At 50.0% G+C, this 17498-nt stretch overlaps 1 protein-coding gene and 3 long non-coding RNA genes across 7 annotated transcripts in view; 1 reads left to right on the plus strand and 3 right to left on the minus strand.

Moving 5' to 3' along the window:
- NUMBL (NUMB like endocytic adaptor protein) overlaps window positions 1-8472 on the plus strand; it is a 29564-nt gene extending 21092 nt beyond the window's left edge. For 3 of the 4 annotated variants that reach the window (XM_057493109.1, XM_057493108.1, XM_057493110.1), the window contains 3 exons: window positions 2897-3203; window positions 5850-5966; window positions 6816-8472. In XM_057493109.1, coding sequence (XP_057349092.1) covers window positions 2897-3203; window positions 5850-5966; window positions 6816-7426 — 1035 coding nt within the window. In that variant the 3' untranslated portion in view covers window positions 7427-8472. The remainder of the gene's footprint in view (window positions 1-2896; window positions 3204-5849; window positions 5967-6815) is intronic. The other variant, XM_036896500.2, reaches the window with a different exon arrangement.
- LOC118918116 (uncharacterized) lies at window positions 32-17369 on the minus strand. Its single transcript, XR_008994112.1, has 3 exons — window positions 17279-17369; window positions 2458-2658; window positions 32-2261 (listed from the first exon to the last, which is right to left on the minus strand). It is a non-coding gene; the product is annotated as an uncharacterized LOC118918116 (long non-coding RNA).
- LOC130681055 (uncharacterized) lies at window positions 3123-10067 on the minus strand. The gene is made up of 3 exons (XR_008994111.1): window positions 9840-10067; window positions 4329-4500; window positions 3123-3251 (listed from the first exon to the last, which is right to left on the minus strand). It is a non-coding gene; the product is annotated as an uncharacterized LOC130681055 (long non-coding RNA).
- On the minus strand, window positions 12153-13327 carry LOC130681056 (uncharacterized). The gene is made up of 2 exons (XR_008994114.1): window positions 12377-13327; window positions 12153-12341 (listed from the first exon to the last, which is right to left on the minus strand). It is a non-coding gene; the product is annotated as an uncharacterized LOC130681056 (long non-coding RNA).
- Window positions 17370-17498: the final 129 nt, after the last annotated feature.

A 17498-nucleotide genomic window follows, 5' to 3' on the forward strand; every position in this document is an offset into this window, starting at 1 on the left:
AGGGGGGTGCCGGGGATCTAGTTTGCCAGGAAAGCTATGGAGGTACAGGGACTGTACAGTTTATGGAGCAGAGCCCCAACCACAAAGTTTGATTGCAGTTTATAAAGCTCACTTCAGTTTAAGGAGGTCTTTGGGGGCAGTACTGTGTGGGCCACAAATCACTGCAAAGCTCACCAAGCATTTTATTATCTGCTCACTCAGGAAGGTTCCCAGACTTTCAAATTGCATATCAAGATCTGTTACTTGGTTGGGATTGGTGGATTGTGATCAGCTCGTTGGACTGTGTCAGGCAGTTAAAAAAAAATGAAATAGAAAAGATTAGAAAATATCAGGGTAGTTGAATGTAGTAAGGGTGAGTATAGTTTAAGATAAGTTTATTTCAGTGTATATATTTGCATATGTGTGTGTTTACATATGTGTGTGGAAAACACGTGGTCACCATGTAAAGGTGTTTCTTACCCCAGGTTGCCACCAAGAAAGTTAGAAGAATACCTAGTAAACTCCCAACATTTTAGGTAAATACCAAGTGGTTTGTAAGCTCTAAAAACAGTGTGTTTTTAAGTATAAGTGTTATTATGTGCTGAGTTACAGCGTAATTTAATTAATTAACTTGGTTTTTACTGTGGATTCTAGTTTTAAAAATTTTGGGAAACACTGCCTAGAATTTACAAAGAAGCTACCATTGGGAACTGATTCAGATCAGAAGAGACAGAGAGATCTGACCAGTGGTAGTAAGTGCAGTGTGTGAGCCTGAACTGGATCCTGGGTCCTGGATCACAGACGTATAAGAACATCTATAAGGCACATGATGGGGATGGTTGGGAAGTTGGAATACGGACTTAGCTCAGCTAATGGGATCGTATCCATGTTAAATTTCCCGTGTGAGAAATTGTACTGTGGTTCTGTGGGAGGCTGTCCTCGTTCTTAGGAGGTGCATCTGAAGGTTTTAGGGTTGAGTGAACTGTCTGCAACAGCACTCTTACATGGAACAGAAAAAAATTATGGAAGGAGAAAGAGATCGAATAGGGTAACATTTCAACGCTGGGTAGCATATATGAGGAGAACCTGCTCATTGTTCGTTAGTGTGTCTTCACAGGAAGTGTCAAATATTTCTAACTAAAAAGTTAGGATAACGGAAGCTTTTATCACTTACTGAAATGTTGGAGTTTACCAATATCAGTTTATTTATAAATTATGTGACCATTTACAAGGCTCTTCATAGCTTACCAGGGACTTCACTGTTGACATCATCTCTCAGAATTTGTAAAGAATTTTTATCATCTGCAAAACAGGTTCAAAGCGAAGCTGACAGAGGGCCTGATGAGTGTATGATGTTTTATTGTTGACAAAGGGACACATACAGCCCTTCACAGTTTACAAATACTTCTTTACTGTTTACATAGGATATTAGAATTTGCAAAGAATGTCATATGCTTTACAGTTGGCCAAAGGTTTTGCTGTCACCCAAGGGTATTACAATTTCCAGGTACTTTGTATTGTAGAAAGCACTTTGCAGCTGGCACGGCAAAACGACAGTTTACAAAGTGCAGGATGCTTTGCTGAACACATCACGGGGTGTTTCACCTTTAAGGCACTGATTCACAGTCTCAGGGCCCTGCGCTTGTACAAAGAGCTCTTAGCAGTGTACGCGTCAGGGAACAGGATCCTTCCCCCAAACTTGTTTACCGAACTTTTGTCAGATCCCAAAGCACTGAATGTTCACTGAAGTTCAGTCAGTTCACTGAACTGACCCTCATGGGAGGCCTGGGAGGTGGCGTTGGGCTGGTTATCCCAGGTTTACTCGGGAAACTGGAGCCCAGAGAGGAGGGGACATGCTTAGGTTACATGGTGAGGTGGGGGCAGAGGTGGTTTCCTGGTTCCAGCCTGTCCTGGGCTGTTCCACTGCCAGACCCGGCCTAGGTGGGCACCGTGCTGCCTCCATCTAGAAGACGGGAGAAGTGCTGGGTGACCTGCCTGCCCTCTCTGGACCTCAGTTTAATCTCACGGGTACTCAGGCTGCAGCTCGGGTGGGGTCCTGATTGGGGGATGGATGGGTATGTGTCTGTGTGTTGGTAGGAGTGGGGGACCCTGCCATTGAAGAGCCCACCTCTTGCGCTGCGTGGGGAGACCAAGGAACCCCAGAGGGCAGAGAGCAGTCCGTGTGTGAGCAGAGTGGATGGTGCCCAGGATGAGGGTCTAGAACAATCTGGAAACTCCGTAGAGGAAGTGTGCCAATCTGGGCCTAGAATCATGGGTAGCAGCTGGAAGAAGAGAGGAGGTACTTGAGGTGGGAAGACTGGTGGGAGGTAGAGACAGAGGAGCAGACAGAATGGCGGAGGAAGAGCACGATGTGGAGGAGCAGACCAGAGGGAGGGACAGGTCGGGCCACCGCTTGGAGCACAGATTCTGGAGTCCGCCCGCCCCCTCCCGGCACTGTGGCTCGGGCCAGTCACTTACCACTGCTGGGCTTCGGTCTCCACGTGTGTAAAATGGAGAATATGGTGGAATCAGCCTCCCTGGGTGGCTGTGAGGGTCGGATGAGTTAATACTGGCAAGGCACTTGGAACAGTGCCTGATACACTGGTCGTGCGCTGGGTACGTGTTCATTAAATTAATCAGAATGGGAGACAGAGATCTCTGATGGAAAAATAGCAGGAGCTGCGGAAAAAACAGGTCAGGGGCAGAAAGTTAGAGACACACAGAGGGTCGGGTTGGGGGACACTGGGGAAGGTGGCCTGGGCTCAGGTGGGGACGAAGGGCACTTCATTCATTCTTCTTGAGGGCAGGCCACAGTGGATGAGGAAGGCGGCCCTGGAAAAAGGTCCGGCAGGCTGGGTGGGAGAGGCTTTGAATGCCGAGGTGGCGCCGCCAACCATCCGTCTCCCCCGCGTCTCTGGCAGAGGCAGCAGCTGCCCCAACCGCAGCTCCTGGCCCTGCGCAGCCTGGGCACGTGTCCCCCACACCGGCCACCACGTCTCCCGGTGAGAAGGGCGAGGCGGGCACCCCCGTGACCGCAGGCACCACCGCAGCCGCCATCCCCCGGCGCCACGCGCCCCTGGAGCAGCTGGTTCGCCAGGGCTCCTTCCGGGGCTTCCCGGCGCTCAGCCAGAAGAACTCGCCTTTCAAACGACAGCTGAGCCTCCGGCTGAACGAGCTGCCGTCCACGCTGCAGCGCCGCACCGACTTCCAGGCGACGGGCACAGGTGAGCCCCGGGCGCGGTGGGAGGGAGCACCGGGATCAGTCCCACCGCCTGCTGTCAGCAAGAGAGAAGGCAGAGGAGGCGCATGCCGACTGACGGGGACTGTTTGCCGCGGGCGGAGAAGAGCGCGGCGGGACACGGCACGACCAGCAAGGGGGAGGACACGGGGGGATAAGTCGTGACCGACTGGCAGTGCGCGATACGGGCAAGGGATAGGAGAAAGGTGGCACCAGTCACAGTCGGTTAGTGATGTCTTCTGTGGTTAGGGGGAGTGAGAGAGGTGATGCCATGATTGATTAGCAAAGTCTACCATTGGCAAGGGAGAAGAGGAAAGTGTTCAGATGATCGTGTTGTTGCTCAGGAGGAGACCGAGGCGCCATAGGCTAATGCTCCGTGCAAGCATTTGGCCAGTAGAGCCATGAGGTCTGGGCAGGTGAGGGATACAGGCTCGGAGGACAGGAGGGTCGTGATGCATTAACACCGTCTGTCTAGGGCATGGAGTATGGAGTGACGGCACCCATCACCGTCTCCTTCCAGCATCTGCCACGAGCAAGACACACACCACATGATTAATTAGCAAAATTTGTCAGGGGCAAGGGCAAAGAGAGAGCAGCAGGGATGTTCTGTTTTGCCCAAGGTGAGGCTGTCAGAATTTGCAAACATGGAAAAATGAGGTGAAGCGCATGAATGTGCATGGGAATCACAGGGCCAGGGAGCACAGTGACAGATTCATGATGTCACCTGTGGGCAAAGGATTGAGCAGAGGAAGCTCCCTTCATCACTGATTAGGCATGTCTTCGGGGACAGTGATGGGCAGGGAGGTGCCTCACCGTCATCGGGTAGCAGTGTCTGCCATGGGCAGTGATGGGAGAGGAGCGATGCAAATGCCCCGTTTTGCTTGGAGGGAGATGGTGTACCAAAGACCAGTCCTCTCTTCCAGCATTTGGCCAGTAGAGCCATGAAGTCTGGGCAGGTGAGGGGTAAGGTGAGTAGAGTTTAGTGGGAAAAAAGCATCGTGTTTGATTACTAATGTCTGCCATGGGCCAGGCAAAGGAGAGAGGTGACCTGTGTCCTGATGGAAAGCAGCGTCTGCCTTGGGAAAGGGAGAAGAGAGAGGTGGCACAGTACCATGTTTTGCCCCAGTTGAGACAGGCAGGAGGGCTGCCTTTCCTCCCAGCTGACAGTGGAGCCATGCAGTCTGGCCCGCTCTCCTGCATCCATCCGCCAACTCTGAGACACCTGCCCGTTAGAGCCTCGGGGCTTGGCGTGGGAGGTGTTGATCCTTAGCCAGGAGGCTAGACTACTCTGAAAAGTGACTGCTGAGTAAAATGCCACTTGTTGGGAGTGACGCACACTCACTCCATTGTCCTGCAGCCATCACAAACCCTCAGGTTTGCTGTCCTGGGTAGCTGTAACACATGCTCCCCAGGAAGTGACAGGTTCCCCAGGCTTTATTTGGAAGCCGCATGGTCCTCTAGCCGGCTGCACTTTTGCTTGGATGTGACTTGCCACACAGAAATTTCAGACTCACACGGATTTCACACACTTAGAAGTCATACACTTAAGAGTCATGTGCACTCAAAAATTACACATACTTGGAAGTCGCAGAACAGATGTTACCATTACGCACGCTTAGCACACATCCAGATGTCCCACTCAGAAATCACACATGCAGGTTTGCACACACTCACACACCACACTCCTGGCTTCACACGGGCTTGGAAGTCACATATGCAGATTCATGCACATGTGCAAACACATCGCACAGGCAGATGGGCTCACTCTTGGGAATCCCTGTCAGGATGCTGCACACCTGCATTTCTGTCACACTTGATGCCACACCCTCAAAGCCTGCATACTCATGTGGACTAACATGCAGTCATCACAAACTGATCTGGAAACCACTTACCCTCCCACCTGGGCACCCCACCATTGAATGTTTCTTTCTGCTGACTCCTGCGGCCAGTTTCTGATGCTCACTGCAACATCATGCATGCTGCCCTGGAGACAGCCGCTTGCTGAGATGTCACAGACGCTGGCTGCACACCTCACTTGCTCGTCCTCTCGTTTATCCCTATGGTATCTAATTTCAAGCCTTCATGAGGCCACCACATCCGCTCAGTGTCTCGAGTCTTGCTGGCACAGATGCCTGTCTGCCTTCATGATGTGTGTTGTAGGCCAGGCTCGGTGGAGTGGACAGGGCCCTCCTTCTCCACCCAAAACAGGACAAATGATCCCCAGGCAGTGCATAACAGTATGGCTTGACATCCATGCTGACTAGTTGATGCTTGTGCCATACATGTGGTTGGATCTATTTTTTTATTGACATCTATTGTTAAACATTTTAAATATTTCTTCTGGTTTGTGGCTACACACAGCTCTTGAGGCCCTCCTTGGTTTGGGGGTCCCTGTGACTGTCATCAAATGTCATACACTATTTGGCTGTCGTACTACTAAGGTCTTACACACACACATGCAGAGTTACCATTTTTGTGGCCAAGGCCAGTTAGTCACTGTGGAGTGGACCCCCTGCCCCACACACCTGTGAGGGAAAGGACCCCAGGTCCTAAGAGAGGCCACCTGAGGGTATGGGGTCGAGGGCAGGGCCTGAGCCTGTTTGCTGACCTCCAACCTTCCCTGACTTCCCAGTGCCTGAAATGGAGCCTCCCGGGGCCAGTGACAGCGACAGCATCAATGCTCTGTGCACGCAGATCAGCTCCTCTTTCGCCAGTGCTGGTGCACCCGGGCCACCGCCAGGCTCAGCAGGTAAACTCAGCCCTCCTGCTGTGGCAGCCACCCGCCGGGCCCCTCCCACACTCCCGTGCTCTGTTCAGAGCTATGTCAGAGATCCTGGGAATCTGGGCTTACCATAGGTTTGAACCATGGATCATTTAAGAGCCCTGGGTTCTTCCTAGCACCAGGAGATAACAGTAGAATCATGGGGTCACCTTAAAACCATGGATCAATTTTTAAACGTCCTTGTCTTAGAACCATAAAATTTAGAAACTTACAGCCTTAGAAACTTAGGATGTTAGAACCTGACAGATTTGGAACCATGAAACCTTGGAATCTCACAGCTTTAAAAGTGCTCTGAGGAGCACAGCACCGTGGAATCACCTTAGAGCCACGAGCTTATCCTAGAATTGTAGAAGCACCTTAGAATCGCAAGTAGTGTAAATGTAGAACTCTAGAGTCTTAGGAATACACACATTTAAAACCACTGATCCTTACCCAGTACGTTAGAAAAAGAACATGCCGAGAAAGACCCAGGCGATCTTAGAATCTTAGCCTCCTAAACAGTACATTGTCAGAATAGCAGAAGCAAGGGTGATATTAAAAATATTTAATAACAGGTTTGGCTCTGACCAATCAGAAGGGAAGCCAGGCTGGGTGACCATCAGTCTTGCCTATACTTTTCCATCTTGGGACCTTAGCATCTTAGAACTGTATTTTCTTAGCCTGGCAGAACCATTATGCTGTCCAGGAGGGTCAAGCCACTGCGCAAAGGCAGTGCAGTGAGGGAGGAGCAGAGCTGGCTTCAAGGCAGGCAGCCCGGCTCCCAAGTCCGATTCCCCAGCCTCGGGTTCCTGCCACTGTCCCGTGTCCTCTCTCCAGGGACTTCGGCCTGGGGCGAGCCCTGTGTGCCCCCCGCAGCTGCCTTCCCGCCCGGGCACAAGCGGACCCCGTCGGAGGCTGAGAGGTGGCTGGAGGAGGTTTCCCAGGCGGCCAAAGCACAGCAGCCACCACCGGCCTCGGTGCCCACCGTGCCCCCTGCCCTGCAGCCCTTCGCCCCCCTAGGGCCTTTCGACACCACACCTGCCCAGGTGGCTGTGTTCCTGCCACCCCAACACATGCAACCCCCTTTTGTGCCCGCCTACCCGGGTTTAGGCTACCCGCCCATGCCCCGGGTGCCCGTGGTGGGCATCACCCCCTCACAGATGGTGGCCAACGCCTTCTGCTCAGCCGCCCAGCTCCAGCCCCAGCCTGCCACCCTGCTCGGTAAAGCCGGGGTCTTCCCACCTCCCGCCGCACCCAGCGCCCTGGGGGGCCAGGCCCACCCACGCCCCAGTGGAGCGCCCTGGCCCCCGGAGCCAGCACCAGCCCCGGCCCCCGAGTTGGACCCCTTTGAGGCCCAGTGGGCAGCACTAGAAGGCAAACCTGCTGTAGAGAAGCCATCCAATCCCTTCTCAGGCGACCTGCAGAAGACCTTCGAGATCGAACTGTAGCCTGAGCTGCCCACCCCACCCCGTCAACTCCAGGTGCCCCACACCTAGGAGTGGAGGCCCAGCCTCTCCCCTCGTCCTGCTCCCTGGGGCTGTGCCCCCATCATCCCTGAACCCCTTCTCTGGACCACCCCCCACAACCACTACAGAACCAACATTGTGATGCCAGGTTGTGGCAGGATGGAGTTCAGGGACAGCCCCAGCCTGGCTAAGGGACCCATTTCACTGCCAGACTTGGGCTGGCCTTGCCCCCTTTCGTCCCAGCCTCGGGATTGGCCACAGTTCCACTGAGTGCCCTCGGTTCCACCTCCATTTCCCAGTTTCTGTTGTTGACCTTCCACCTTCCAGTGTTGGGTGGGATGGAGGAGGGATGCCCATATAGGGGCTCTCCTGGGCCCCAAGTCTGCTTGCATCCCCCCCATACACAGCACAAGCAAAGGGCTTCCCTCTGCCCATCTGCTGCATTCACTGCCAATGCTGGGCTCGCCCCATCACCCCTCCCCCCAGCTCGGGGGTCCACATCTTTGGGCCAAGGTCTCATGGGGGCAGGGGCCAAGTTGGGGTCCCAGGAGGTGGGGTCGGGGGAAGGGGAGGGAGATGCTCAGTTACCTCACATCGGTGCCCGCTGGGGAGGAGTCCGGGGAGAAGGGGGGTTGCCTGGCGGGTACTTTTCTATCTTTTATTTCCAGATTTTTTTGTATCTAAACTTACAGATTTGTATTATACAAGGACAGCCAATAAAGGAAGAATATAACGGCGCCCCTCGGGGGAAAACAGGGTGTGTATCTGGGTGGGGGGCAGACGGTGTGGTGACACAGTCTTTCGTCCTGAGTCATCGCCTAAAACAGGAGGGAGTGAAACGGGTCTCTGGGGAACAACCTCTGTCATAAGGGTAGCAGCAAACGCTGACCCAGCCCTTGAGAGGTGGGTATTAAAGAGTACTCAAAATTCATCACCCCACTTCTGATTCTTACAGATTTTGAACCAAGGAATTTAAGAAATTATAATCTGCTGCTAACAAGTTCAGTATTAAAATTTTATATAGTCTGGTTTGGAGTAGTGTATCTTTGACAGAGCTGGCAAATCCTTGTTTTAGCAGTTGCATTTTCAGTAACCTAGGCCAGAGTGTCATCTGACATGGCACCATATTGTTTTTAAGTCTGTTGTTTCTTGGGTCCCTTGATATAATCTACAAGTTATGTGTTTTAAGTACAGTATATGATACATATGTTTAACTCTTTAAAAGCTCTTTACAATGAGGTGATTGATTTTGTGAAACCCAGTACCTTACCCCCAATTCCATGGATGGGGAAGTTGCGTCACTTGCCCAAGGTCACACGTATGATCGTGATCCCAGCCAAACTAGTGGCCAAACTCAACCAGCTGTGGATCCTGGTCTGGGACCTGGATGGTGACAGGCGGCTCTGCCAAAGCACCACGGGGACGCCCAGGAAGACAGCCAAGGCCTCTGCTGGCAATGGGCCACACTCCCAGGCCCTTGGAGATGCGGGGCTGCCTACCTAGAATACCCTGTCCTGACATCACACTTTCTCCAAGAAAAGCGCTACTCATTCTTCAGGCCCCCCAGTTCAAGGATCTCCTCTTCTCAGAGGGGAGCCTCCTCCAGGGCCCGTCTGCATCCAGTCCTTTTGAAGTGAACAGCTCTGGTCCTTCAGGCTGAGTCAGGCATTCTCCGCAGTTGGATCCCCTGCGCTTCCCCCATCCCTGTGCCCTGCCCACCAACTCCTCTGCCGCCCCGTCCCCACCCAGACCGTTCTGGGCTGTCACTATCTGATCCGCCACTGGACCGTGTGAGTGAGGGGTGGGTCTGCGGCAGTCTCGGTCACTTCAGGTCCCAGCCCAGGGCCAGGCACAAAGGCGCAATCTCAGCAATTCACCTCCTCAAAGCGCTAGCCGGGGAGGGGCAGAAAAGGTCCAGACCCAGAGCTCTCTGACTTCATCTCAGGCAGCCCGCCCCATCCCTCCTGCCCTCCGTTTAACCAGACCACAAGTACACAGAAAATCGGGGACAAAGTTAAGGCCCTCTTCCCTCTGGTAGCTCTCTACACAAAACCATTCTTCCCTGCGCCCCCAACGTCTTTCTCAGAGCTCCTTCCCCAACAGTCCCGGACGGAGCTCCCCACACCCATTATCTTCGAAGGACCTCCCGCCGGCTCCTCCTGGCCACTCTCCCCACCTCCCCTCCCAGGCCAGATGGAGACTCGCCCTTCGTGGGGCTTCTCTCTCCATAGACTGTAGATCTGGGGTTAACCTGCCACCTTCCACTTTCCCCAAGCTTTGGCTAACAGACCACCGACTTGGAGACCACGACCCCGCCCTACCAGTAACCTCGTCCCGCCTAACGCCTAGTACTGCACCCCTCCTCACCCCGTTCAGGGTCATTCTGGGGGGGTACCTCCAGTTCAGAGTACTTCAGCGCCCTCTTTTCAGTCGTTTGGAAATTCCCGCGCACCCCAGAGCAGCTCCAAGCTTCCCCACCGCCCGCCCCTCGGAAATTCGCCCACGCTGCAGCGCGTGGAGCGCCACCACCATTTCCCGATCTCGTTGGAAAGCTCCGCCCCTTGATGGAGCCACGCCCCACGAGACGCCCCGTCACTAGGATCCACCCGGGCCGCGAGGTCTGTTTAGAACATTCCACGCAGCAGTGTTCAGCGCCCCGCCCCCTTTCCCGTCTTTCTGGGAAGCCCCGCCCCCTCGAGGCGGCCGCTCCGGGCCAACCCCCCAGCGGGCCTTCGATCCGCGGTTCCCTAGGCCTGTACGCTTCCACTGCTCTTCGCGGGCCACGCGCCCTGGTGTGGCCGTGGCCTCTCAGGGAACATTGCCCGGACAAACAACCGCGCAGGTCAACGCACCGCCAGATCACTGGCCCCTGCAAGGCCAAGTGGATCAAGACACTACACGGCGTGGTGGAACAGCTCCCCCTTGTGGCCCTGTCCTCAGGGACTCGCGGAAGGGCCGGATTTGTGGCTCCGAAGGAGAGGCCCGCCACATCCGTGCTAAGGCAGAAAAAGTGTTAAAAAAAAAAAATTGGCGTCGCAGTCCTGAACAACGTAGTCCTTCAGGCTCAGGCGCAGCTGTTCGCTCCCCTAGGAAGTCCTCCTGACCCCTCCCATCTGGATCAGCAGCCTGCACAGCGCACAGGGTCCCCCTCTGCTTCCCCAATCCCGGCCTTGACTCCTCCGCCTCTGACTCCCCATCCCGCCTTCCACCCCAACCCCGGGCTGTCACTGTCGGGGGACACTGTGAAGGCGGGGACAAATGCTGCCTTGGTTACCACTTTGTGCCCAGGGTCGCCCAGGGCAGGGTATAAAGTAAGGCTCAGCTGACCTGCAGACCTCCCAGGGAGTATTTAGTCCCTCAACAAGTATTTTTGTTTTGTTTTGCTCAGTAGTTTTATTGAGGTATAATGTACATATCATGAAATTCATGCGTTTTAATTGCTTTAACGATTCAGGGTGACTTTTCAGAGTTGTACAGCCATCACCACAATCCAATTTTAGAACATTTCATCACCCTAAAAAGACCTCTTGTGCCCACTTGCAGTCCTCCCCATTCCTATCCCAGCTTCAGGCAACCAGTCATCTACTTTGCGGAAGATATATGTTCTTTTCTTCGTTTCACATGCGCTTTCTCAATATTTGCTTCTAGCAGATACTGAGTGCTGAGGATTCACAATTACACACACAGGCCCTGCCCTCATGGAACTCAAAATCTGTTTGGGGCAGTGGCTAATGGGAAAATATGTCCACTCACTACTTCATTTGGAAATATTTACTGGTATGTATCAAGCACTTCCGAAGTGCCAGGTACTATTCTAGGACTTAGGGACATAGCAGGGGGGAAACAAAGACAAAAAACCTCCTCTGCTGGAGTTGATATTTTAATGAAGGGATAAAAAGATAAAGAAATAAACAAGTAACTGTGTAATACAAGTGGCTGGTTGTGACAAATATGAAGAAAAATAAACAAGAGTATTATCAGGCAGCTGTGTCTGGGGAGGTTTCTTCCTGCGTACTAGATGAAACCCCACTCTGGATGGGGGGAGGGTTTTCAACTCTGAATGAGAAAGAATTCTTGTAGCAGTTCAGATGAGTGTAGGTAAGGAAGGGATTCATTAAAGTTAGAGTGGCAGGGAATGGCAGCTACCTTGCAGTCAGTAGAGAGCAAAGAAGAGCAGAGGGAGGAAAGGTGAGTTCATTGAACTCCTGCTCAGCATAGGGCAAATGGCTTGCCAACTCCTGAAGCCAGAGTCACATGGCATCCAGTGTCCATTTGAATCTGCAGAGTGTGGGAACTTGGCCCCTATCACTCCAGGATTTGGGGGAGCCGCAGAGCACTGAATGGTGTGAAAGTATGTTCTTAGAACTTCCCAAAGGCAAGAAGAGATTTTCAGGCAGGCTACTAATGAGCATGATCATACAGCTGCAGTCCTGTCGGGGTCACCCAGGTGATGGGAACTTGCAAGCGCAAATCACAGATCTCAGTAGCCCTTCCCTACTTGTCTGTAGTAGGACAGAGAGAGTGAAACTTGTGCTTAAGTGTAGAAAAAAGAATGAAATAGCAAAGTAACAAAGATGCCTACCACTGGAAGAGGGCAAACAAAATGCAGTAAGCTGAGCAGTGAAAAGTCTTTATTTAAGGTAAAAAGTACACAAAGAAAGGCGAGTGCAGGCAACCTCAGACTCGGAGAGGAGGCGCACTCAAAGGCTTAGGATTCCGTCTTTTAATAAAGCTTTCAAGAATGGGGTAAAGGGTGGCAGGGGGTGGGGTGGGTAGGCTTCAGTTGCATTCTTATGATATCTGTCTCCTGTGAGAGACATTTACCAATATCCACAGTCTGTCCTCTAGATATTCTGTAAGATAAACCTAACATAAGGAATTTCTTGATCCTGTTCTTCTCCAAGATAGTGGTTGCCCTCAACCACTGGGCACTTATCATTTAGGACTGCTTGCCCTACCTTAAGATAGGTGAGGTTATTGATTGGTTACCATAAAATATGTTAGAAATCTTACCTCCTAACTCCCTGTTGTTGTTGTTTTTAATGGAATCTTAGCTTTAAGATGGAGTCTCTCCTGTTCTTACTATGCTGTTTATATCTTGGCATTTTTCATCATAGGCAGAAAAACTTAGTCATGATGCTTGTCCCATATCCCTGCCCGACCTCAAGAGGAAGCGATAGAGAGTGATGGGGTGATTTTAGGGTGATCAGGGAACCCCTCTCTGAGAAGAAAACATTTCATCAGAGACCTGACTGAAGTGAGGGAGTCATGCCCATATCTGAGGGAACAGTGTTCCTGGAAGCAGGGAACGGCCAGGGCAAAGTCCTGGAGTTGGGAGTAAGCTGTAGTTGGGAGGCCTGGAGTGTCATGAGGGATGGGAATGGCCATCCAAAGTGAAGGCAGAGAGAGTACAGCAGGCCGGATCTGACAGGGTCTTGGAAGCCAAGGTAAGAGTTTGCCTTCTGGTCTAAGGAGGATGGGAAGCCACTGGAAGGTTTTCAGCAGGGGAGTGACATGATTTGATTTACACTTGTAAAGGTTTGCCCAGGCTGCCACCAGGAGAAAGGACTATGGGTGGCCAACAGGGGGTCAAGGATGATGACTTAGACCGGGGCCAGAGCAACAGGGAGGGGAGAGAGCATGAATCGGGCAGAATTTGGAAGAGAAAATCAAGATCTGTCAAGTCAAGGACGTTTATGGATCAGTCAGGGTAGTTTGCATATAGACTGTAGTATCGATTTATTTATTTATTTATTTATTTTGTATCATTAATTTACAATTACATGAAGAACATTATGTTTACTAGGCTCCCCCCTTCACCAAGTCCCCCCCACATACCCCTTCACAGTCACTGTCCATCTGCATAGTAAGATGCTGTAAAATCACTACTTGTCTTCTCTGTGTTGCACAGCCCTCCCTATACCCCCCACGCACTATACATGCTAATCGTAATGCCCTCTTTCTTTTTCCCCACCTTTATCCCTCCCTTCCCTCCCATCCTCCCCAGTCCTTTTCCCTTTGGTAACTATTAGTCCATTCTTGAGTTCTGTGATTCTGCTGCTGTTTTGTTCCTTCAGTTTTCCTTTGTTCTTATACTCCACAGATGAGTGAAATCATTTGGTACTTGTCTTTCTCCACCTGGCTTATTTCACTGAGCATAATACCCTCTAGCTCCATCCATGTTGTTGCAAATGGTAGGATCTGTTTTTTTCTTATGGCTGAATAATATTCCATTGTGTATATGCACCACATCTTCTTTATCCATTCAGCTACTGATGGACATTTAGGTTGCTTCCATGTCTTGGCTATTGTAAATAGTGCAGCGATAAACATAGGGGTGCATCTGTCTTTTTCAAACTGGGCTGCTGCATTCTTAGGGTAAATTCCTAGAAATGGAATTCCTGGGTCAAATGGTGTTTCTATTTTGAGCATTCTGAGGAACCTCCATACTGCTTTCCACAGTGGTTGAACTAATTTACATTCCCACCAGCAGTGTAGGAGGGTTCCCCTTTCTCTACAACCTCGTCAACATTTGTTGTTGTTTGTCTTTTCGATGATGGCGATCCTTACTGGTGTGAGGTGATATCTCATTGTGGTTTTAATTTGCATTTCTCTGATGATTAGCGATGTGGAGCATCTTTTCATGTGCCTGTTGGCCATCTGAATTTCTTCTTTGGAGAAGTGTCTGTTCAGCTCCTCTGCCCATTTTTTAATTGGATTATTTGCTTTTTGTTTGTTGAGGTATGTGAGCTCTTTATATATTTTGTGTAGTATTGATTTAATATTTGATTTTCCAGGTGTAAATAATGGTACTGTGGTTGTGTAGAAGAATGCCCTTGCTCTTGAGAGATGTCTGGTGAAATAACAGCAGTGAAATCTCACAAAATGACTGTAAGCAATTTTCAAATGGATCTCTCTCTTTCTCTATACCTATTTACCTATAAAATATCAATAAATGTCTATATATATTCACCAGTTTTTAACAATTAGCCATCTCTCTCTTTGTACTTCTCTGTATATCTATATCTATCTATAGAATAGATGATACAGATATATAGAGTGAGATGGCTAATTGTTAAAAACTGGTCAATCCATATAAAAAGGAGGGTATCCCTTGTACTTTTCTTTCAAATCTTGTGCACATTAAAAAATTTGTGGAAAACAAAAAATTGGAGAGGTGGAAGCACCTGTTCTGGAGGTAGGCCAGACTTGCTGACAGGTTGGATCTGCGGAGGGAGGAGACAAAGTTGCGTCCCCACTGCCTGGGTTCCTGGCTTGAGCTCCTCTGTGGCAGGTGGAAGTCTTGATTTGAGACTGAGAAGGCTATGGTGGTGGAGGGGACTGGTGTGAAGGGGGAGATCAACAGTTTAGGAAGGACATACTCAGAGGTCATAGGCTTGTCAAGAAAACAGAAACCACAGGAGATATTTCAACAGAGAGAATTGAATGTAAGGATTAGAATAAACAGTAAGACTGGCCGAACCTCTCCAAAAACAGGTTTGTCCTGAAGGTGCTGGGATGTAGAGCCAGAGATCCAAGGCAGGGCTGGCCTGCTCCAGACGTGGGAGACACTAGGGATGCACTCACTGGAAGACAGGTGGGCACATGGGCAGTTGGACAAGGACAGCGGCACTCTCTGGATACAGCTGTTCAATTTAGCTTAAGCTGTGCAATGGATGGCAAAGGCCCGTGGGGAATGGGCCAGGCTGGGCTTGGAGTGAGTCATTCTGGGGCACACACTTTATTTTCTGGGTAGTTGGGCCACAAAGCACTAGATTGGGGCTGGGACATTTTTTTCAGAGATTTATTTTTTTTTATATCATTAATGTACACTTACTTGAACAACATTATGGTTACTAGACTCCCCCTATTATCAAGCCCCCCCCCACATACCCCATTACAGTCACTGTCCATCAGTGTAGTAAGATGCTATAGAATCATTACTTGTCTTCTCTGTATATACTGCCTTTCCCGTGTCCCCGCTCCACTGGCTACATTATGTCTGCTAATCGTAATGCCCCCTTTTCCCCCCTTATCCCTCCCTTCCCACCCATCCTCCCCAGTCCCTTTCCCTTTGGTAACTGTTAGTCCATTCTTGAGTCCTGTGATTCTGCTGCTATTTTGTTCCTTCAGTTTTTGCCTTGTTCTTATACTCCACAGATGAGTGAAATCATTTGGTATTTGTCTTTCTCCACCTGGTTCATTTCACTGAGCATAATACCCTCTAGCTCCATTCATGTTGTTGCAAATGGTAGGATTTGTTTTCTTCTTATGGCTGAATCATATTCCATTGTGTATATGCACCACATCTTCTTTATCCCTTCATCTACTGATGGACACTTAGGTTGCTTCCATTTCTTGGCTATTATAAATAGTGCTCCGATAAACATAGGGGTGCATATGTCTTTTTCAAACTGGGTTCCTGCATTATTAAGGTAAATTCCTAGGAATGGAATTCCTTTTTCAGAGTCTTTTATTTGTAGAAGAGTTTCACTTTTTACTTACTTTATGCACTCATGGCAAAGGGTGGGGAAGGGAGGAGGAAGGGAGAAAGAGAGGAAGGGAGAGAAAGAATAGGAAGGAGAGAGGAGGTGAGAAAGAGAATGAAAGAGAGAGGCAGATTCACTTTTAAGGGTCCTGGGTTTTAGAACAATCTTTGAAAACTCCTTTCACATTTTGTGGCTGTCCCATAACTTCTGTGATTAATCCATGATTGTGGGGTTTCAGGATGATTTGCTATTGTAAGCAGTACTATAGTGGACACCTTTGTTGCCAGCTATTCTTCTGTACACACCTGTACATAACAAAACATTTTTATTGTGCTTTCCTTCTTCCCCACTTTTTAACGCCTCTGAAATCAGGATGCATTTTACAAATGATCGCGTGTCAAAAATTAATTGGCAGCTTTGTTTTTTCTTTCTGAGTGATTTGAAAGTAACAATGCATCTTACCATTGATGACCTCTTGCATTTGAATGATCTCTGGAGTAACAATAATGCTCAGAGCAAACACTTGTTTAACACTGAATATGTGCTGAGGTAACTCTCCCAACAGCCTGGGAGGTAGATGCTGTTATTGTTTCCACTTTTCTGTTGAGAAACTGAGTCACAGAGTGGTTAAGGAACTTGCCCAAAGCCACATAGCTAGGAAGTGATGGAGTGGGGATTAGAACCCAGGCAGTAGCTCCAGAGGCTCTGTATATGTCTGAGGTTTCCAGTATTTAGTGCCAAGTTGAACACTGTAGCAGAGATGCCCCCTACCACAACTCCTCCCCAGCCTTGTTTGTACACAAGGGACCCCCTTCAGGCCACAGATAACTGAACCAAAGGGATACCAGTCCATCCAAGGGGCACCTTCAACATTGGGGGTTGCATTGTCCCCTAAACTGCAGCGCATTTGGCAAGCCTGACCACTCCAGGCTTATATATGCCTGTGCAGCAGGTCTCAAAGCCTGGCCCAGGGACCCCTGGGAGTCCCTGAGAACTTTCATCCATAAAACACAAAACTATTTTCATAACAATAGCAACATGTTTTTTGCCTATTTCGCTCTCATTCTCTCATGAGTGCACAATGTTTTCCAGAGGCTCCACAACATGTGATGATGTCATTGCTCTGCCAACTAATGGAGCTTGTGCGTCTGCATTCTTGTATCTTGAAATTGCCAGGTTTAAGTTCTAGTACAGTAAACATCAATAGGTATTGCCCACACAAATAAAAGCTCTTTGGAGTCCTCAATACTTTCAAGAGGGTAAAAGGATGCTGAGATTAAAAAGTTCCAAAACACCTGCCCATAACAACCCTTTCCCAAGTCACTGTGACAATCACAAAACCAACCTGCACATTTCCAAATGTCCCCGACATTGTCCCTGGGTGAGAATCTCAGCCATCAGCTGCTGAGAGCCAACTGCAGCCTCTGTCCTTCAGACATCTGTAAAAGGATGTTGAAATGAATTTTTCCAGGACCTCTAGAATTGCTCATAGGGCCCAAAGCTGGGGACAAAAGTGGCCAACTGCCTGCTAGCTAAAGTTCATGGCGAATGATCAGGACCAGCCA

This window comes from Manis pentadactyla, chromosome 15 (genome assembly GCF_030020395.1).
Source record: "Manis pentadactyla isolate mManPen7 chromosome 15, mManPen7.hap1, whole genome shotgun sequence".
Lineage (NCBI taxonomy): Eukaryota > Metazoa > Chordata > Mammalia > Pholidota > Manidae > Manis > Manis pentadactyla.